Below are 21868 nucleotides of genomic sequence, written 5' to 3' on the forward strand. Positions count from 1 at the left end.
TGTACCATTTAATGTAGTTAGTGATTCAAAGTGGTTGTTCTAGTACTAGTAAATTTTTACTTTGAATAATAATATTCACTGATAAATATCTGGAATTTCTTGAAGACCAGTTCATATATATATATATATATATATATATATATATATATATATATATGTGTGTAAATAAAATGAAAAGTTAATTTATGCTTTTTGTTGTGCTTGTACTTTTTGCTGCCTTTTTCACCGTATTCACAGAACCTGCTCAAACAATACTTATATCAAAATGTGAACACTTGAACCACAGTCTCGCCTAATAATGTTATGGATTGCACAGAGTTGGACTCAAAAAGAATATTCCGAAACGTCAATGTTGGTTAAACAACAGATGGAATTTATTTACAAGAAAAATTTGATACAGAAGTTGCCTCAGAATTCCCTCAAAAGTCTTTTTCTCCTTTAACACAATGTTTCTTCTTGGTAGACTTCAACAGCATCACATTTCCTGCAGAATGATTGTCATAAATATTTAAATTTCTCAGTTTTTCTTTCAGACTGCAACCTCCTCTGATCTCTGCGTCTGCTGTCTCCATCTGTCTCCAAGTTTCTGCAGAAGTTTGTTTGCAGGTTCCGTGTACTGCTTGTTGGCCAGTCCGAGCACCAGCGGCACCACGGCCATACTCCCAATCCCAGTGCAGGACAGCACGATGTGCGTGGTGGAGCTCCACTTGGTGTCAGACATCAGGAACGCTATGCAGACGTGCATGTAAATGATGTACGGCACCCAGCAGGCCAGAAAAGTTAGCGACACTGCCACCACGCAGCGGGTGTAGCGCAGGTTCAGCCTCTGCTCCCGGTCCGAGGCCTGGTTCCCACGTTCCACTGAGCGGTGGAGGCGGCAAATGTTCTTCAGCTGGCCTCTGGTGATCCACAAAACACGACCTGTCATCCCAGCGATGGTTACGATAGCAGGTAAAACCAGCCCGTACACCTCCAAATAGATGAAAGCGTTGGGGAAGACCCGTCTGTACGAGCAGCAGGCGGTACTGTTGGTCGAACAGTTTGAAAGTGCTGCTAAACTTTGGTTACTTGCACAGCAGTCGTCCCAATCCGGGCCCGTCCAGTTATTCCACCCAAACGCAGGCAGAGACGCAAAAACGAGAGGCGGTGCCCACACCATGAGCAACGCCAAAGGAAAACTGCGATGCATCCACAAGTTATTGTAGTGCAGAGCGTAGACGATGCAAATGAAGCGTTCATAATGAACCATCACCAGATTGAAGAGGAACGCCAAGAAGAGGAAATTTGGGAACACATGGGCGACGAGACAGGCGCTAAAGCTGAGCTGTCGGTTCAGGCCCATCAAGGGAATGAAGGGCAGTGCCACGCCTGTACATAGATCAGCCACCAAGAGGCTGAGGAAGAAGTAGTTGGGCGTGTTGTGGAGTTGTCGGTTACAGGAGATGCCCAAGATGATGACGAGGTTGGCCAGGATGATGGAGGTCGACAGTGGGACGGTGATGACATAGATGAGGTGCTCTCCAGAGAGCAGGGCGTAGGAATCGTTGTAGTCCATCACAGTGGAAATGTGCATTCTTCTTCACAATTTTAGCTCATCTCTAGTCTCATCAGATGCCCTGTAGAGGAAGAGAAATAGTAATTATGCAGGGGCAACCTGTTTGGCGTGTGTCTATACATATTCTCATTTGTCCAGGCAGGAGGCATCAGTTTATAATAAGCTTTAGCCTATATAAGACTTCTAGGATTTTTATCAAACTAACTAAGCTGATCCTAATTCTAGGATCAGCTCTATAGCAGGTCCACTAATTGAGTTCCTTCATTGGATTTAGTTGGCAACTTTTGGCAAATAGTAGTCTAGTAGTCATATTCTTATAGGAGAAGGTACGAAGGAGAGCATGTGTATGCTGAACACAAGAGGCCCTATAACAGAACCTTGAGGAACTCCAGAGTACATTGTTTTTCCTGTTCAGTTTTATAATGACACAAAGCAGTCGTCATCTTGACAAGATTTATTTTTACTTCCTCTGTCATATGTTGATCAATTTACAACAGTCAACCAGGCACATGCTTTTATTTTCTTTCAGCAACTGCAAGTAGCTATAGCAAGTTCATTTATTGTGTTCTACAGTCGATTTAGTTCAATGTAAGGGTCAGAAAAACAGTGGAGACACATTTAAAGTTTTGTTATCTATGCAAACATGGTAAGTAAAGGGGAGTGTGTATATTCTTAACAGGAGAAGTCAAAGGAGCCTTGAGGAAGTTCACAGGTCTTTTCTGGAACCATAGAGACCAGCTGACTGATTGTAAAAATCCTATAAAAGGAATTGGATAAGAAATATTCATAAAACAAGTCTGCTGAACTTTACAAGTCCCAAGTATTCATTGTGTATTTATGCAATTTTTAAATATGCATTAATGTTTTTGTTTTTTTAAAGAACATTCTCAAAGACTCAGTTCAAGAGTCACTTCAAGTGTTCTGTAAAAATAAGATATCATGTGATTTATTCTGGTGGCTTGATGAGGAATGTTGAGGAGTTAGATCGGCGTCAAGCTCTGAGAAGAATTACTAACAAGAATGAATGGAAACAGCAACATTAAAGAAAAATATATGAGAAGGAGATTTAGGTTAAGATTAATAATGAACCCGCCACGTTCAGATTGTTTGTATATCCATGTCTATATAAATCTTTTTTATCTTTTAGTTCTGCTTGATGAAGAAAATGATAAACTGCTGTAGTGAGAGCCGTTCAACAACAGTTGTTTCAAATTTGTCTTCCTGTCATCTCATTTTAACGGATGTTAGGTTGCTGTTGTTCAATAATTTACCAGCAGGGACTCTGGAATTACAGCCGCCTTTGTGTTTTTGAAAATGATACATGCACTGGGATTAATCCATCACAGGTTATAGTCTCACAGTGAACTGTAATAAACTACACCTACTACACAGACTTTTGTGTCTATGCGCTTTATGATCCAGCTTCATTATGTTGACCTGGTTATGTGAGTGTGCGCTCTCCATATCACATGCTTCATAGCAATATCTTCATACTGTGCACAGCTTGATAAACATTTGAGCACAAAACACTTCATGGACATGATTTAGACACTGCAGCACATTAGTATTTCTGGCCTTTTTATACATGTGCTGAGCACACATCAGTTCACAAGCTCAATGAAGGGAGTTTTATGGCATCAAAGTCCTGGTCCAGTTTCAACAAATGCTGTTTTCAAAGGCTCGTTAAAAGAAAAAATACACAGAAGCAAATGGTTTTTCAACATCAGCGCTTAACAACTAAAATCCATCTTAGATGGCTCAAATATCTTAAACTTAAAAGCTTCTCACATTTATTTTAAAGCCATTGTGAAACAGCTTTTTTGTCTTTTAGGAGAGGAAAACTGAAGATTAGTTGATTCAAACCAAGTTTTTAAAATGTACTGCAGTCATTTGTGTACGGCAGAAAGACGTCAGAATATCAATGATAAAGTTCAAAACCAGCGAGCAGATAGCCATCATGATCCTTTGCAGAATATCAAATTCTTGGAACAAAGAAGCAAAAGCGACAAAATGTTTACCTCGCACAGTATCAGTCTCCTGACAACATCATGTCTGTTCCTCTACACATCCGAACTGCAGCAGATTCCTCCCTATCAGTCAAGATCCGTTCAGTGAACTCGACCGGCTGCCTTTTCAAAACCTCACCATGGACTGGGACAGAGACGGAGCGAGTGGCTGGATGGGAGTGCAGAGGGGGAGTGCACAGTGAGAGGGGAGGAGGAGGAGGAGGAGGAGGAGGAGGAGGAGAAGGAGGAGGAGGCGGCAGCTGTGATCCTGAAAGTCTCTTTTTCTTGAAGAGAGGTTTGCTCAGGATGAGAAGACAACGATACCCGAGTGACTCCCTTTAACCTCTGACCACCAGCAGAGTTTTCTTTTTTGTTCAACCACAATCTGAAATTCACATGTGCGGCTGCAAGTCGGTGATAGAAGCATTCTTAGTTTACAATAGGAAGGCTTCAGTTTCTCTCTGCAGCCTCCAGAGGCCCCAACAAAGCTCTGGCAGCATGAGCTTACAGAAAAAGTGAATACTTTCTTTCTTGGGTTTTATCTATTGCCTGTGGCTGCTTGGAGGAAACCAACCGTTCCACAGGAGCAAGCATAGGTCACATTGAAGAGGGAAAAACTGCCTTTTACCTCGGGAAACCTCGACAGAAACAGATTACATGGCTCTCTGCTGCTGCACTTGAAGGCAGAGGAGAGAGAACAGACATGTCAAAAAAACACATAATGTGACAAAGGTCGACGTGTAAACAAAAAAACCTAATGAACTAAGAAAGGTGAATCTTAAAAGTAGACAGCGTACTAGCCTCCCTTGTGTAAGTAAGGGTTGATTGGATGAGAGGAGGCTGATAACTGAAAATTCACATTTTACTTTTAGAGCTTCCAGTAACCAAATGTTCTGACGGGATGATCTGAATCACAATCAGAAATACTTTATTAATCCCTGGGGGAAATTCTTGAATAACACTTGTTTACTTTAAGGTCTGTTTTCCTAGTTTGAAAGAAAAGCAAAGATGTATTTGTTCTCTTTTCTTGGCCCACGACTGACCGAATCATATACATCCAACTGTGTGTATGTTTGAATTCATAACAGATGTCACGCGCCTCTCATATTTAAACACAGCGTTAGATGGACGGCCGGCAGTGACCTGTTTTGTTTGCCAAACACGGGAGACTCCCTCGCTGATAGTTCGGTACTGGTGGAGATGGACGAGTTCCAGTCAGATAATGGCTTTAAACAGTGACGTTCCTGAGTCCAGGAGCGTCTGTGAAGACATTAAGCAGGGAGGACAAGCTGGACGTGAAAGCACAGCTTCAGAGTACAAATGAGAAGAAGAAGAAGCATAATGGATGAACCCAGTCCAACAGACATGCAATCAGTGATCTAATCAGGTTTCGTTTACATAAAACAGAAACGAGTATGATGACAAGATTAACTGTTTTGCATGCTGTTCATCCTTTCGGCGGAGCAAATTTCTGTTTTTACAAGAACTTTTGTGAAATTCACACGTTCATAGAATTCAGCTTTGTTTTGAGTCTGGGTCTGGCTTAAAGAAACCAGAGTTCTGCTGTAGTTTAAAGAGGTCATGTTGGGTCTGCTCTGAAAACCCAAGTAGTGAAAACAGTCCCATGTCTAATGTGTTGATAAGTTAGTAGGTTGGTAGGTTAGTAGGATGGTTGGTTGGTTGCTTTATTGGTTGGTTAGTAAGTTGGTAGGTTGGTCGGTTGGTCGGTTGGTGAGTTGTTTGGTTGGTTGGTTGGTTGGTTGGTTGGTTGGTTTATTGGTTGGCTGGTTGGTTGGTTATTAGGTTGAAATATAGGTTGGTAGGTTGGTTGGTCAGTTGGTTAGGTGGTCGGTCCATTGGTTGGTTGGTTATTTTTTTTAAATGGCAGGCTAACTCATAATGGCAGAAGAAAGACGTGATTTAATTTCCAGTGAGAGCCAGAAGTGCGCTAAGTGCCTTCCTCTTGTATTTCTACTATAAATAAGTCCTGTAAGTCATTAGCTTTAATGGTGCCATACGGAAGTAAAAACATGTACTAAACATTCAGAAGTCATAGGACAAAACTATATTTCACATATTCACAAGTACACATTTTAGTATATGAACCTTCACTATATATGACTTGATATATATTCTAAGCTATCAAAATCTTTTTGTTTTGAAGCTCTAACTGATTCAGTTGATCACCTTCATTTATCAACCAGTTCTGTGATTATTTCTAATGATCACTAAAAAATGCAGAGCTCCTCTATTCATCTCCAGTTTGGCAGAGCTTTTGATCATCCAGCGACTTCCACCTTCACTGTTTCTGTGGTTACTGCTCTGTGCCTGTGTAAAAGCACTGCTGTTAATGGGTTTGTCACTCTTCCTCCAGACGTGTTTACCTTGGCAACACCACCTGCCTCCCTCCGTTCAGCCGATGTTTCTGGTATCTGTTGTCAGAGCAGCAGGCCTCGGAGAAGGTGAGCTGCCGTGTAATGGATCGGGCTGTGAATTCCATTCAGGTGTAAAGGTGGTAATCTTCCCCACCTTTGTCTTCCAATTAACTGAGGTGGGGAAAAATAAAATGCTGCCATCACTGAGAGTCACATTTCTTCTCGTCTCCATGTGAGCTCCTGTCCAGCTGCCTGTCTGGAAGAGTTATGCATGAACAAATAAACATGCGATGACGATGTGAGTCGAAGTACAAGGAAGAAGCACTTGTGTGCAGGAAACCGACCAATGCTTGTTTATCCTACTGGACAGCAGTGAGGAGACGAGGACTAGAGGGCACAAATATGAACAATAGAACTTTTTAGATGCTGGGAACTGGTTCATTAGACTGACTCGCACACATTCTGACTCTGTCTGGTCTGCATCAGTGTGAAGGTAACCAACCTGAGTGCTGACTTACAATATAAGTGATTGTACACATAGCTGCAGTGAACACACTGAAATGAGTCACTCCTACTTGGTTATTGCGTCACGTTCTTCCAAAGACCGACAATGCAGTGCAATAATGTTCCAACCTTTACATCTAATGGGCAGTTATTACACTGTAATATAAACAGGCAGCGCGACATTCATTCTCCCTGTTCAACAAGCAGCAAAGTGACGGATGAGCTGATGTGCTTCCTGACTATAGGAAATGTGGGTCAGGGTCAGCAGAGGCTCAGCGATGCCTCTTCACTGCTGGCAGCATTCACTTTTTCTAGAATAGCAGTAAGTCCAAACGCTGTTGATCTTCCATGATGGCGTTAACTTTATTTCAGCGTCACACAACTGACTTTGTTTCTAATTCCATCTCCAATTACAGATTGTGGGGAAGTAGAGAACATGCTGTGTTAATGTCCATGTCAAATACATTCAAGTAATTACTGAAGATATTTCACCTCAGTAAGATCTCTTGAGCAAAACACTCGCTGATTGATATCAAGCTCTTTCCCAGACTTGAACAAGTGTGTTTTTTGCTATGAGGTGACAGGCTAAACCACTACACAACTGTACCACTCTGATTGAACCAATCAAAATGACTTCATTTGAATGTAAAAATGTTGGATATCTTTGGATTCACTGATGAAAGACAAGTTACCTCAGCTCAGAAAGGCCACGGCCCAAAATCAAACCCAGATTATTCACAATGTGATGGTGAGAGCTTTTTACTAATGTCAATATGAATTAGATATTCTGAGCACAATGTCAACTGGAAAGCAGAAAATCTTCTCTAACGTCGGGTTCAGAAAAAGAAGCAGAAAATTTAGGATCCTAATTTTTTTTTGGCACATTTCATAAGGAACAATATCACAATTTTTCGTGTTTGAAATCTATAGAGAAAAATAAAGCTCTAAAAATTTGCACTGTAGTAGAAGACTTCTACCTTACAGAGGTAGAAGTCTCTATATATACGTATATCTATGTTTTTATGCTAGCCTCTTCCCTTTGTACCTTTAGTTATTCTATATATATGATCTTGTTTTTCGTGACGTTTAGTTGAAAATGTAAAACTATGATACTGTGCCATATATGTATATTTTGTAAATCCCATTTTCTTCAATTAAAGATATTCGGGTTCGTATAAGGCGGGACTAACGTAAAATCTCTAGAACGTGATTGGCTGCTGACAATGTCAATCAAATCTGGAACTTTTTTTCCCGGAAATGATTTCAGGAGCCACGTTTAAACTGAAGTGAACATTTGTCAAAACATTCTTATCTCAAACATGACTAAAGCATCGTTGCGTGTCTCGGGACTGACTCACCTCCTCTCGTTACTCTTTTGGTAAGAAATGACAAAACACATATGACAAAATCAGTCTAAACAAGCCAGAGATTGGACTCCATTATCTTCATGACGCATCTTTATTTTATCTTAAGTGATAAACACAGATTAAAATAGATGGAAAATAAAGTGGGAGTGGACAAAAAACATCAAGATCCACTGGTTGATCCAGAACAATGTATATGATATATTTTATTGTATTTACATTGTTTCCATCGTATGAAACCTCCACAGTTACAGAAAATGCAAATTTAATCTGTGGAATGTTTTCAAAGAGAAAAAATCTGAGGGAAGTTTACGTGACAATGTTTTCTAGTGAAAACACATTTTATTTGCGTTTGGGGTGAAATTTAGGCAATATTGCTGCCGACTGGCGTTGCTGTTACTGCGCATGCGCAGCATGGCCCAGTAAAAACCTTCTGCACATGTGTAAGTAGATGGCAATAACAACGATGGCGGCCTCCAGCTTGACATGACGCCCCAGGCTATATTCTCCTGGATCCCGGTCGTTTTATAGTTGAGTCACTGTAATAACAATCCAACTTAACGGTCTGTCCATACGAATGTGCGTGTTCTCCTATTGTTCATGTTTATAGTGTATTGTTCTCTGCCAGCCTTTGTGGTTTCATTGCAAAAACAAACATTGGCTCTATACGAAAACGTTTTTGCCAGCAAACGGACATCGTTTTCAAAATGTTGCCACATAAATGTAAAAATTTTCTGAAACAAAAATGCAAAAACGATGCATTTCACTTGAAACGGGGCCAAAGTCCAGACACATTTCACTTTATTTAGTCTCTTCGATTCTTGATTCAGAGTCGACGTTGATGAGAATGGCGACGCAAGTTTGGAAGAACAGAAAAATTATCTTTTATATGTTCTGAAATCCTGAGGAGTAAAGAAACCAGCAAAAGGTCTTAATGTCTCTGATCGTTCCTCTCCTCATTTCTTCAGTCGCTTCTTTACCGGTCCGGTCTTTGGAGGCAGAACACTTTGACATGGTAGTCTCCTGAAGCGGTGATGGCGAGCGACGCTTCCCTGAGAATGGATGAGGACAGACGGGTCACAAACTGCAGGTATTCATTTCATCTTTTATTTGTAACAAGCGGCACCTGTTGATGGTGAAGTCCAGGATCTCTGCCGCGTGGCCGCGGTACTCGGACACCATGTTTCCTGTACGGGCGTCCCACAAACGCAGCACCCCGTCCAGGCTGCCGGTGGACACCACGGGAGAAGACTCTTCCCATCGCAGCTGAGCGATCCCGGCCTGCAGGAGGTGGACGGTGAGGTTTACAACCCTCTGACTAAAGCTAACATCAATCCATGAATCAATGGCTTTATTTATTCGTGCTGGTTTAAAGAGTTCAAAGTGCTTCACAAAGGACCGACGGGTCAATAATAAAACATGACGAGCGAGGATGGAAACACAACGGAGGCCTCCACAGAAAGTCTCTGCAACCGGCGATCGAGCTCGTGTCGGAGGCTGCTGATGTTTTCCTATAAAGTTTAAGTGGACAGTGCCTGGGGTTACCTCATGCTGACAGCGGTGCCTCAGGACCTGTGTGGCGAGGTCGTAAATGGCCAGGGTCCCGTCCAAGAAACTCACGGCGATGAGGGGCAGACTGTAGATAGCAGAGATGGGGGTGGGGGGGCAACAGTCAGGACTGAAATAGTGTCTTCTGATGTGACTGAGTTTAAAACAATGCGTCACTCACATGTTGCAGAATCCTACAGACTCCACGGAGTTGGACGCTGCGTCGTCTGATGAGATTTTGGTTTTGTCCCCCTCCACTGAGAAGGTTCCCACCACCTTCACACACAGACACACATCAGAAGCTGCGAGGAACCTCCGCCCTCCTTCTCTCCACTCCCACAGTGCCCCACCTTGCCCGTGCTGGTGTTGATGAGTTTGGCACAGCCGTCCACAGAGCCAGTCAGAACGAGAGAGCCATCCTTGTTGCAGGCTAAGCACGTCAGCGCCCCCCGGTGGCCATCTGGACCTGTGGAGGAAAACAAAGTTTACATCCCACCCAGGCTTTTTTATCGAGTTTCCATTCAATTCCTTTCAAAACTTCCAAATACAAATTTAGAAAACTTGTTTACTTTTCTGTTTTCTTGGTCTCAAAGCTCATAATTCCTTCCTTTTTGATTAAAATCAAGAATTTGAACCCACAAAAGATGAAGTAAAGTGGAAATTCATGCTTGAATAACACACTAAGATCGATGGCAGGTTAACTGGCAAAACGACAGAGTAACCTTTAATGACGTGGATGGCGTTTCCCTGCTTCAAGTCCCACACGCGCACAGTCCCGTCTTCATAGCCCACCACAGCCCGTTTACCTGCGGCGTCAGGTACACACGTCACAACAAATGAAATTACATTATATGAATGTGTGTATAAAGAATATGTTTGCTCTGAGAATGAAAATAAGTTTATTATCTCCCCAACCGTCGGGCAGGACTTTGCCGCTGGTGGCCTGACAGGCGGGACTCTGGAAGGTTTTACAGTCTCCAGACGGGATCTTCCACATCCACACGCTGCCGTCGTTCGTTCCTGCGAGCAGCACCGGAGCGCAGGGGTGCCACTCCAACCACTGCAGACCAACAGCACCGACACATGTAAGTGTAACATTCCAAGACACTAAACTAGTGACTGCGGTGTACACGCAGGAATATATCGTTGGTCGTTATTGGTCAACAATACATGCACAAACTAAACACACACTTACCTCCAGATCTCCCACCTCGGAGGACCAGATCTCTTCTTTCGTTTCTACTTTCCAGACTTTAATCAAGCCGCTCATGTCGCCTGTCGCCACCATGGAGGAGTCGTGGCTGAACACGGCGCACGTCACAGAGTCTTTGTGACCTGAGGGTGTAAAGCCAGAAGTGCTGCTCTCTAAGTTTCCACATGAGGTTTAACGAGCCACTGAATAATCAGTATTTAGAAGCACAAACAAAAATATTTTTTTCTGTGAATCTATGATGAGTTAGTTTCTCACCTAAGCACTGCAGCTGCACCTCTCCGTCGCTCACCCTCCAAACAAAGGCCTTGTCGTCCTCTCCTCCCGTCACCGCCAAGCTGTTCGTCACCGGGTCCAAACTCACACAAAACACTAAGCCTGAATGGAGGGACAAGATGGTTGTGTACCGTCCTCTCCAATGACACAACTTGTGAAAACAAGTTTCTTTTACGTTGTTAATAGTGGAGAAAATATCCAGAGGCTATAATGGTAAACTGAGCAACATTTGAATGTACTTTAGCACAGGGGTTATGTCACTTTATGGTTTTCTCTTCATGCACGCAGAAGAACTCACCAGTTACAAAACTCCTCTATACCTTAATATTCACAACACAAATCTCAGTCTTTGTTCCATTAGATTTCTCAATCTGGTCACACCCAAAGCCTGTACCTGCTTTGGATGTCCTCATTTCAGTTTACTTTGTAAAATAGAATTTAAATAAATAACATTCTGTTTTCAGATCCTATAATCTTGATATGGCGATTTAGTTCAGAAAACCACAACAAAAAGCAGCTCAGTCTAACATCGTAGCCTCGTTTAAGTCACCATCATTATTTAGAAAGTTGGAGTGTGTTCGCCTCACATTGACAGCTGCAGGTGTGTGTTTAGGCGTTACCTTTGTGTTTGGAGAAGGTCAACTCGCTGTCATCCTGCCCTGCTTCTGCCTCCATCTCATCCTCCGTCTCCCAGCCTTCATCATCATCATCCACTCCTGGATCCTCAAAGTCAACATCCTCCAGGTCGTCAGCCAGATCATCTGAACAACAAGAGAGAAGCAGCGTCACGGAGGTGGGTGACCCGTTTACCTGATTAAAATGATTATTTAGCAGATCAAGGTGTGTGCGGTCACCTGGAGCAGGCTCAGCCTCGTTTAGATCGATGACTTCAATGATCTCTTCGTCTCCGTGCAGCTCCAAGGTGGTTTCCTCCCCGTCGTTCATGCTGTTAGCAGCTAAATAAACTGCGAAACAAGCGGAAGTGTTTTCAAGCTGACCTCACTTGCAAACGTTAAACTTCAAACTTATTCACTTAAACTTCTGTTACAGACCGAAACGCGTCTGGACTAGAAGAAGTTTGATGTTGACACCGTATTTTCCTCACGTGTCGGAACGACGGCGCGGAGTGATGACGTGTAGGCGGTGAGTCACTGTCTGTGTCAATTTTCTCTGCGGCCGGCAGGGGGCGTAGCGGTCAGTAAACTGCAGGGACACTGGTAGAAACATGCAAAACAAGTCACTTTTCTCAAAAAGAGAACTGAATATTCATACTTTAAAACATGGACAAGTCACAGAGTAAGATTTTTTTCAAGGAATGATTTAAATTGAGTGTATGTTTGTGTATGCCAGCTTCTGTGTGGGACTAATAAAGTAATTCTATTTATTAACCTGTGATAAATGTTTTTGTACAATTACTTACATTTTTTAAACACAGCAGGGATATTCTTCATTGAAATAACATGAGATGAACTACACTGAACAAAAATATAAATGCATCACTTTTGTTTTTGCTCTCATTTATCATGAACTGAACTCAAAGATTATTTTCTATGTACACAAAAGGCCTATTTCTCTCAAATATTGCTCAGAAATGTGTGTAAAACTATGAGAGTGAGCACTTTTTCTTTGCTGAGATAATCCATCCAGCTCACAGGTGTAGCAGATCAAGATGATGATTAGACAGCAGGATTATTGTACAGGTGTGTCTTATTAGGCTGGACACAATAATTAGACTGCATTGGGTCAGTTCCTGGTGACGGTGTTCTTTCTTGCTGCAAGTCAAGTTTTGACCATGTCTTTAATCTTTCCCAGATACATTATAGGGAAGGTGTTTGGAATTTTGAATTCAAAAATAGTTTTCATGATATTCTTTACAAAATTGTGTCGCCTTTGTACAGGCCCAAAAAAACCCCATGTGACTGGTCTACGTCTGCAGGTCCACACAGCGCTGTGCGTGTCTGCGCCCCCAGAAAGAGAGAGAGAGAGAGAATCACAGAGGGTTTTATCTCTGTTGATAAATTTTAATATTTTATCAGTGATTGTGATTCTTAGGAGGAAGATTTCTCAGCCACGGAGTGCAGAGGGCAGGGTTATGTGATGCACCTGAACGCATCACTCATGGCCGTTCAGGACCACGGGAAGCAGCACAAGACGAGGTCACGAAGAGCAGAAATATCACTTTTAGGGCAAGTTTTGGAGAAGCAGAGGCCCAAAACAGCATGTATCTCCACGTGGAAGTAGAATCTGGCAGCATGAAGCCTGTTAACCCGTAAAAATCCATAATCGGCCACGTCATGTTAGAAGCTGCAGTGTTCAAAGCGTTTGGAAAAAGTAGCGGAAATTACGGTTGTTGTTTATTTGTTATTTTTAAGGTTGTAAGAATTTCCTCTTTATTTAACATTTTTTGTTGTTTTGTCATTCCTAAATACTTCTCATGATATTTCATGATATTTCTAAAGCATTTTTCTAATTTTTGCAGTTTGGGTTTTGTGTTGTGATGAATAACGTGGCTGTATCAAGCTTCTCAGGTCTGGATCGGGCCAGTATTACTCTGCTTGAGTGTGCCTATTAAAGCAGTGAAAGGTCAGGATGATTTACTCCCTGACTGTGAAATCAAACCCAATTGCTTTGCACCAGCAGGGATTCAATCTCCTCAAGTTTTTCTAAAGTAAGAAATCCAGTGAATCTTTGGAGACATTTGACTTCTGAACCTGCACTCGCACAGAGAAGCCATTTGAAACATGACTGCTCTCCCCATCCAGATGTATTTCATGGACACTTTGCACTCCTGCTTTACACTGCTGGCACCTCTCACCCGCTGCATGCCCAAATAAGCTTTACAGGCCTCCACTTCGAGCACTCCGTGGAAAAATACAAGCATCCAATGATGTGGTGAGATGTGGAAATATCAGGGCGTGCGTTATTTAGACGTTTGAGAGAGATTTATAAACTCTCCCTTCGGTTATGACTAACGCTGGAAAGTTAGATGACATTAGCTGCGACGCTGGTTACAGCCTCTTTATTTCATTCGCAGCTTTTTTCTTTTTTCTTTTTTTTTTCTCGCGTCAGCAAAGGACCTCATTCAGCACCGCTGTGCATAACTTAAACGCCTCGAACACTGTCACATTAATTTGGGAAAATGAATCACATTTTTGGACGTTTTTACAACGCGAGTGCGGCGGTTGATTCTGAGGGATGATACAAGCACCAATTCAAGAGCTCACATTTTCCAATAAAGTCGAATTAACTCATTTTCATATCAAAACATGGCACAACGTGCAGGTTTTTTCCCTTTTGAAGCAGCACTCGCAGCCTCCATCCAAACACAGACCGAGGAAATCTTTCAGACTTAGCAGCTCCTTAAAGCTCCATAAATAAAAACCACCGACAATCCCAGAGAATCAAGGTGGACGTGGAGGCTTAGTCTGAGTCAGGATCCTGGACTTTAGGTCAACAGGAAACGGATCATTATTTCAACCCTAACTGTGATTCCACTGCTGGTGACGGATGTTTTGGAGTCATCAGCCGGTTTCCCAGCAAATAAAACCAACTGATTGATGATTTTTAAGCTTGTAAACTCAATCTGAGGCATCGGAAGTGGGAAAATCTGCAAAATTATGAGTATATCCTGACTGAAAAGAGTCTGTTTCTGAGATCCCTGCTACATTTATTTGACAACTAAAGATGATATAAAGTTAATTTACTTTCATACAAAACTGTTAGTCATAAACTAACGCCAATACACACCACTCTCACCTATGTAAACTCGCCAAAAGCAGTCACAATGTTAAAACCTGTCTTGTCAGATGATTATAATGCAAAATCTGTTTGTTAATATGACTTTCTTACACTTTAATGTGATAAAAAGCTAAACTCCAGCGTGAAAAGCCTTTTCTTTTGTCAATAACAAGACAATATCAAGCATGTGACTTCAGCTTGTGTACGGAGAAACAGTCTTCGATCTTTCAGCTTGAAAAATCATTTCAACTAAGGTTTTTTGATGTAATTTGCTTTTACTGCATATGATATATGTGTAATCATCTTTCTCTCTCTGTGTCTTTCCGGCTTTGTATGATCTCCACACATCAGGACTGAGAGGAGAACGACACAAGGAAGGAGGCGGCTGCTGGAGGCAAAATAGTTTGAGGTAATCAGTGATTTGGCATCCCGGGTGCGTTCACTGAATTGCAAATGTGCTGCAATATAAGCCAATCTAATCCCTGCTTTGACCTCATCGCCCTGGACGCTCCGCACGATACACATGTCCCAGTGTACGGCGGTGAAGTACTGTCACCTCACAGTTAAAATACTGACGTTTGATTCCTTTCTTTGTGGAGTTTGCATGTTTTCTCTGCACACAGTCCGATTGAGGTTACTTGAAGAAATCGGAGTGAATAGAAACACAACCGCTCGGCTTTTATTTGGAACTATTCTCACTTGTTTGAATTGACTGTAAATGAGACGTTTTTAGATTTCCTTCACCGTCTCTCGGTTAATGAGGACAAATCCCACAGGAGGCATCAGTAATGTCACTCATTACTGCTCCTTTTAAGATCAATCAGCCTTTTGCTACATATTTAATCGGCACCATTACAGCGTTTATCTTCATAGATGTGATTTAAACTGGCTCACATTCATCAGGTCTGAGGTGACCGGCCACAGCCCGATTACTCAAGCGCAACATGAGAGATGCTGCCTTACGTAACCGATAGCCTCGTAGCTCATCCACAAACCATAATCCTCTGTTGCCATGGATACGGCTGTCCCAGCGGGCCCCCTCTGTACGCTCCAAAGCAGGAGCAACCTTGATAACTAAATGCTCAGCGTAGTGGAGTTAAAAATACCATAAGATGGTCTGCTCGAAGTCATGAAGCCTCGATGACAGAGGGGCAGGTCAGGGGCTGGGGCAATTCTCCATCTGCCCCTGCTGAGCTGCCCCTGAGCAACATGAAGTATTGCTGGTGGACGCTGACCTCTGAACTGATCTCCATGTGGAGGAGGGCCACAGAGAGATGAGGGAAAACAATAAAGACTGACAAACACAAACACATCCAATAAATAAATGTTGTAATTAAAAAAAAAAAAAAATATATATATATATATATATATATATATATACATATATATATATATAGCAATACATTTGTGGCTGTAGTTGTTTGTAAAAGAAAGAAAATATACAATTCTTTATAATAATTTGTTGAAAAAGATATCAATACAAACTTTTATATTAATCACTATATTTCTCTAAGCTAATTCATAAACCAAGTTGAATTAAAAATCGATATCAGTTCACCTAAAGATCTTTAAAACTAACAAATTGCAAGTCATTGTTTTGGTCGTTACCTGAAATAAACACTGTGATCATGAAATAATTTAGTGAATTTTGTGGCATTTTGCTTAAAACAGATTTATTATACATAAGTTTAACAGTTCAAGTTATTTAAATATATAAAAGAATATAGATTAGTTATTGGTAATGTGTCTTAACAAACAAAATGGGAAACCATAATTGACTTACCGTGTATTTTCTATTATACATGCACCAGACAAAAGGGTGCAAGTACATAAAAAATACTCAGATTAGTAATATACAAGTAGTATGTGTGCGCTGGGTGAATAATAACGCCGTCTCTGACTGCCGATGTAACCTATGCAGGAGCCTGTTAGCATATTACAGTAATCGAGTCAGCTGAAGCAGCGGCGCTGCTGCAGGTTGGCCTGCGGGTGGCTGCTGAGATGCAAAATCAAATATAAAGTAATGGAAATAAAGCCATATTAGATTAGAGCAGGCAGCGGAGAACACGTTTCATGTTGCAATGAGCAGGAATTGGATAAAAAAATTTGTTTCAGTTTGCTGTGACTGCTTATGGAAAGAGTTGGAAGAGTTTGGGGAATTACGACATAGAAAAAATATAAAGGTCTCTCAGTTCACACTTCACTGATTTAAGGAAATGCATTTGATTAATTAAGGCAAGAAAGAAAATCAGTTTTGGTTCATAACGTTCAAATTTGCCAAGCGCTAGCGCATCCAGTCTTGTAATAACACTTCTCACCACAAGATGGTGCAGTGAGTCACTGTAGTCACTCATTACTTTAACAGATATAAGAAATATGACCAAAATTCAAACAATAACAGTTGGAAGTTTGACTGACTCACTACGGCCTCATAAAGTGTTGTTCCAAGCCATTTTATTTCTCAGTTATCAAAAACAGACTTTTTTTTTTCAGTGAAAATCACAGAATTAAAAAATAACATCAGTAGTAATATCAATACAAATGATGCCAAATTATTAATTTATTGCTCCTTATTGGGGCATTGTTATTGTGATAACACAATCAAAGGTAAAGGTGTCGTAAAGTCAGATAAAGTTAATAAGAAATAACAGCGATAGGAAGGTCGAGTGTTCACAGCAGCCATTCAGATAAAAGTGGAAAATCGTGATGTCATCAGGTAAATGTAAATTAATTGTCAAGTTGTGCCGACATATTAATTTACTATTCTTCTCACTATTTTTATTATTGTAAATCATTACATATAAAATAATAGTTTTGATATAATACATACATATCTTAATAAATAAAAGTGAATAAAGATTCAAACACATTGTCAAGTAAATAATGATAAATAATATTAATTAAATATGAGTAATACCACAACTCAGACATTCGATATGAAATTAATATAATAATATACAAATGAGTCTTAAAGTAAAATAATGAAAAACAAATAACTTATTAAATTGATTAAAATCATGATAACAACACATTAGCAACAATAATAATAATAATTTAGAAATTATTATAACTTAACATTTAAAAAAAAATGTAATTATTGATTCATAAAATGAAAATAAAATGATTAAAAACAAATGACTTAAAGTAAATACAATCAGTATAACAATATATTGTTACATAATAATACTAATACATTTTTAAAATGATTAACAAATAAGTAGCATAATACAGAGTGTAATTATTGATGTATAATAATAATAAGAATATTAATAACTATAAACTATAGTTTATAAATTATAAATATGGAAATGAATAAAATAGTAAGTGTTGGTAACTGTGCAGAGTGTTAGTAGTGATGGAGGTGAACCTGCACGCGCTTTGGTGCTCATCCCAGAGTTCTCTGGCGCAGGTAAAAAGTTTGATGAAAGTGAGGTGAAGTCCTGCAGCAGGCCGTAAGGAAACATGACAGTGCAGGACCCGCCCAGAGACTTTCTCCTGAGTAATGACACCGCCATGATCACAGCGTTCACACACGGAGACGCACATCCACAGGACTGACCCCGCCTCTGGTGCATGCAGGCCCGCTCCATGTGACGCTGCTGGGGCTGCTTCAAAAAAATCCAGTATGGCGGAATCTGTCAGGAGATGATTTTTCTTTTCCCTCTGCTCGCACTGAGAAAGCCTGCACGCCGGGATCCGGGATGGAAGAGGACTGAGGAGAGGACGCGCGCCGCCGCCGAGCCGTGGAGGTGAGCCGCCGCGCCGAAGCGCTGAAACGTCGCGGTTATGTTGATATTCGGGGATGCGATGCGCGCACGGGATCCATCAAAACAATGTCCGGGCTGAAGTTTCCCCCTCCGCTCCCGTTTTTTCACTCCTTCCTCATTGTGCTGCGGAGGACTTCACACATTTACGGACGTTTCCACACGGTTTATTGCTCTAACGCGGGCGGGAAGTGTGTGTGAGTGTGTGTGTGCAGGCAACAAGGGGAGGGATCGGACAGGCGATGTTTATTATGCCGATTGTTGCTGAGCTATTTATAGAGCCGGGCCGAGGCTTCGGCTTTAACGCATAAACACTGTACCAACACTCCTCCGTGGCCTTTTCCACGCGTTACAGCCGAGCGAAATGCGTAAAAACCGAAGCAGGCCTGCGTAAAGGCTGCGTTTGAGTGTGTGTGAATGGTTCGGGATGGGCGGTGGTAATTCTCTGCATGCGTCAATCTTTTTTTTTTTTTTTTTTTTTTTTTCTTTTTTGTGAATGGGGGCGTCGGAGCCGTTAAAGCAACATCAAAGCAGCACATCCCAGCTGCGTTAAAGCGCACCAAGTGATTTATGTGGAGAAAATGTAATTTTTAGGAGAGTCTGCACTCCTTCCCACCGAGCTGCCAGTGATACCAATGGCAAAAGTTACGAGGCTTTTATTTATTTACCTTCCAGTCCCAGCTGTTTGTTTTATTCCCCACCACCCCCATGGGTTCAAGCCATTTTCCAGGTTTGTGTTTTCATTATTTTTCCACTCCGGGCTCCAGGGATTCACTCCCCAGATCTGTCACCCTGCATCAAGCAGGCCCATTTTGGGGACAATGGCCTTGGACACACACACACATGAATGCCCCTCCCGGGACAGATGAGATGCCCTGGGAGAATGGTGTTGCATGAAGCCCCCCTGGAGTGTCAGCGACTCCCCGTGACACACGTTAAAGCCTCCACCCCCTCCCCTGCTTTGCTCTTCCATCACAAAGCACAAAGTGTGTGCGCTGTGCAGTGACCGACTTTTTTTTTTGGGAGGGGTGGGGGGCAATTTGTCCTCGGGCTGCACTGTCTGGCCCCTCTTGTCTTGAGACCCACCCCCCTCTAATGCGCACACGCGCACACACATACACAGACGTACACACACACACACACACACACACACATACATGTCCATCCATCCTGCTTAGAGGACCTTTGAGACCTCTGCCAACATACACACACACACACACACACAGAAGGGCGTACATGCATTCCCCCCCCTCCCCATGCCTCCGCTGCTGCCCCCGCCCAGCCCCACCCGTGTTGCCCCGGGGCAGTTTCGCCTCATCTATTTGTAGTGGCGAGTCAACTTGATGCTCTGGGCTCAGGCTGTGATTTCATCTGACAACTCGTGCTTCAGGCTGCAGGAGTCTACGCTGCTCTCTGCAACAACAACAAAAACAAAACAAAGAAAAGACCAACCGCTCACGTCCAGAAGCAACACAAAGGCCAATCACTCACTCCACAAAACAACAAAAACAAGCAGGGAGCAGACCTGCCTGCACTGATTCCTCACACACTCTTCATAGATACATACATCGTCCCTGACTGACCCGGCGTCCACGTGGTGTCGGAATAATCGAAAACATTATTTCGTGATTACAGCGATGAACTTTTTTAGTGATTTGTGGTGTGACGTGTTCGGTCTCATCTCTTCGTTAGGTTGGTTCTGGTGTCAGACGTCCGGCTGCCTCTCTGATTGGACGAGCCGGTCGGCAGGCTGATGGGGATTGACCACCTGACATCGCCCGCTTCCTGTTTCCTGTTACGACCAGCCTGAAAACACACTCATCCACACACGCACACTCACGTTTGCAACTTTTGATCGCAGCCATACACACACACACACACACACACACACACACACACACACACACACACACACACACACACTGAGCCTGGTGCTCGCTCTTTGTTTCTGCGGCGACGCACACCTGGACCACCCGGCAGTGATGACATCACACAGCCATCAAGGTAAGACCTTTCTGTAAACATTCAAGTGGATTAATTCTTTTGTCTTTTTATAAAGGTGGAATCTTTAGCATTTTGGCTTTGTTTAAATCACTTTAACGTTATATTAGCCTTGCAGTACAAGTTTACGGCACTAGGTGGTGCGTTGAGTCATTTGAACAATCTCCATTGAAGGGCAGTTGGAAGGTTTTGACTGTTACACGTCAAATAAAAGAGAAAATCCTCGGCTACAAGATTATTTGAACCATGAAGATGTTTTCTTGCCCTGGAACATGGCGCTGTGTTTACATGGTACACGTGGGAGTGTTGTGCACAATAAACAACTACAGCTGGGGCAACCAGCAGGCCCAGGGGGACAAGAGCTGCCCTGTGACCGAGCGGAGAGCAGACCCCGTGAATAACATCTGGATTCACTTTTACATCTACGAGCATGCCCCACTGTACGACGCTCAAGGCTACAACGCTTCACAACTGGCTTTGATTAGCATTGGCGTGCTAAAATAAATGATAGCCCACCTTTCTAAGAGATGAGACTCTCGAGCATCGTCCTTTTTCACACTATAAATATTAGCATGCCTTCATGAAACGTAATGCTACCCAATCAGTTCTTTGAATTATCAAAGTTTGCATTTTCAGGCGTATTAAAAATGGGATTGGGTCCCTGAGAACTAGAGTGGAAACTGTTTCCATGCACATAAATACTTACCACCCATAAAGTTACATAAACTGCACTTTATAGTACAATTTTCCATTTGTCTTAACACAACCTACATATCCCATCATGCATCTTCCATGAGACCTCGCAAAATTATGGAAGTTTGTGTTTGGTGAAGTAAAAAAAGTGACTGAAAACAAACGAGTGTTGTTCTCACAGGTGATGTGAAGTAATACCTCTATCATTACTTTATTACAATGGGATTGTTGGGTTGGCTGAAGACGCACAGAGATTTTGAATCGGAGCCCAAATGTGACAACAGCAGAGCGACGCAGGAAACTTCACTCTTTTTCTGGCACTGCAGCCGCTGATGGGAAAGATAAACTCACCAGCTCCAGTCACTTTATCAAATATCCGGCTTTTTCATTTCCCTCCGCTCACGACGGTTTGCCTCCCGCTGGAAGCCCGACCAGGGACTCCTCGCTGAAGCTGGTGTCCCTTTTGTCTGCCTCCGTCCTGCTCACTGAAGTGATTGTTATCTTTAGCATTGGCACAAGCTGCTGGTTTCCTGCAGCACATCCTGGCCTCAGTTTGGCTCCCCCTGGAGGCCAGATGGGGGACACCGAGGATGCTCCCGGCGAACCAGAAGTGTGCCAGAGCGTCAGAAACTGCTCGCCGTCGTCTGGTTGAGCAGCGACGTGGGCGTCAGTTTGAGGTGTTGCTTGTCGGCTTTGAGCGACAGCTCAGAGACACACTTGTTGGATGTGGCTGCGCGGGGAGAGACTCTTCCAGAAACGTGACCCTGCGGCGCCTGTCAGGCTTTCTGTTTGTGATGTTTGCAGAGTGAAGAGTCTGTTTCTCCACTGATAATC

At 42.4% G+C, this 21868-nt stretch overlaps 2 protein-coding genes across 3 annotated transcripts; both read right to left on the reverse strand.

Moving 5' to 3' along the window:
• Nucleotides 1–354: 354 nt before the first annotated feature.
• Nucleotides 355–3708, reverse strand: gpbar1 (G protein-coupled bile acid receptor 1). Its single transcript, XM_080493286.1, has 2 exons — nt 3574–3708; nt 355–1616 (listed from the first exon to the last, which is right to left on the reverse strand). The coding sequence occupies exon 2, from the start codon at nt 1571–1573 to the stop codon at nt 530–532; it is 1044 nt and encodes a 347-aa protein (XP_080349412.1). The 5' UTR covers nt 1574–1616; nt 3574–3708; the 3' UTR covers nt 355–529.
• A 4141-nt stretch (nt 3709–7849) lies between these two features.
• On the reverse strand, nt 7850–21521 carry aamp (angio-associated, migratory cell protein). 2 transcript variants are annotated; one of them, XM_080492778.1, is made up of 13 exons: nt 21386–21521; nt 11891–12052; nt 11693–11803; nt 11459–11599; nt 10821–10940; nt 10548–10687; nt 10268–10412; nt 10075–10158; nt 9703–9818; nt 9534–9628; nt 9350–9440; nt 8931–9085; nt 7858–8856 (listed from the first exon to the last, which is right to left on the reverse strand). In XM_080492778.1, exons 3-13 carry the CDS (start codon nt 11781–11783, stop codon nt 8781–8783), a joined length of 1254 nt encoding a protein of 417 aa, XP_080348904.1. In that variant the 5' UTR covers nt 11784–11803; nt 11891–12052; nt 21386–21521; the 3' UTR covers nt 7858–8780. The 2 variants fall into 2 exon arrangements, with proteins under 2 accessions (XP_080348903.1, XP_080348904.1); XM_080492777.1 differs by lacking the exon at nt 21386–21521 and having other exon boundaries at nt 7850–8856; nt 11693–11966.
• Between the last annotated feature and the right edge of the window lie 347 nt (nt 21522–21868).

This window comes from Lipophrys pholis, assembly GCF_963383615.2.
Source record: "Lipophrys pholis genome assembly, chromosome: 23".
In the NCBI taxonomy this organism is placed as follows: Eukaryota; Metazoa; Chordata; class Actinopteri; order Blenniiformes; family Blenniidae; genus Lipophrys; species Lipophrys pholis.

What these genes read in the sequence shown, in the direction of transcription:
- gpbar1 (XM_080493286.1), bottom strand. Translation starts at nt 1,573, where the DNA reads ATGCACATTTCCACTGTGATGGACTACAACGATTCCTACGCCCTGCTC.
- aamp (XM_080492777.1), bottom strand. Translation starts at nt 11,783, where the DNA reads ATGAACGACGGGGAGGAAACCACCTTGGAGCTGCACGGAGACGAAGAG. An exon ending in CGCCATCCACGTCATTAAAG is followed by an intron (nt 9,819 to 10,074) that starts GTTACTCTGTCG and finishes TTTCCTCCACAG; the next exon opens with GTCCAGATGGCCACCGGGGG. An exon ending in GGCACCGCTGTCAGCATGAG is followed by an intron (nt 9,086 to 9,349) that starts GTAACCCCAGGC and finishes CACCTCCTGCAG; the next exon opens with GCCGGGATCGCTCAGCTGCG.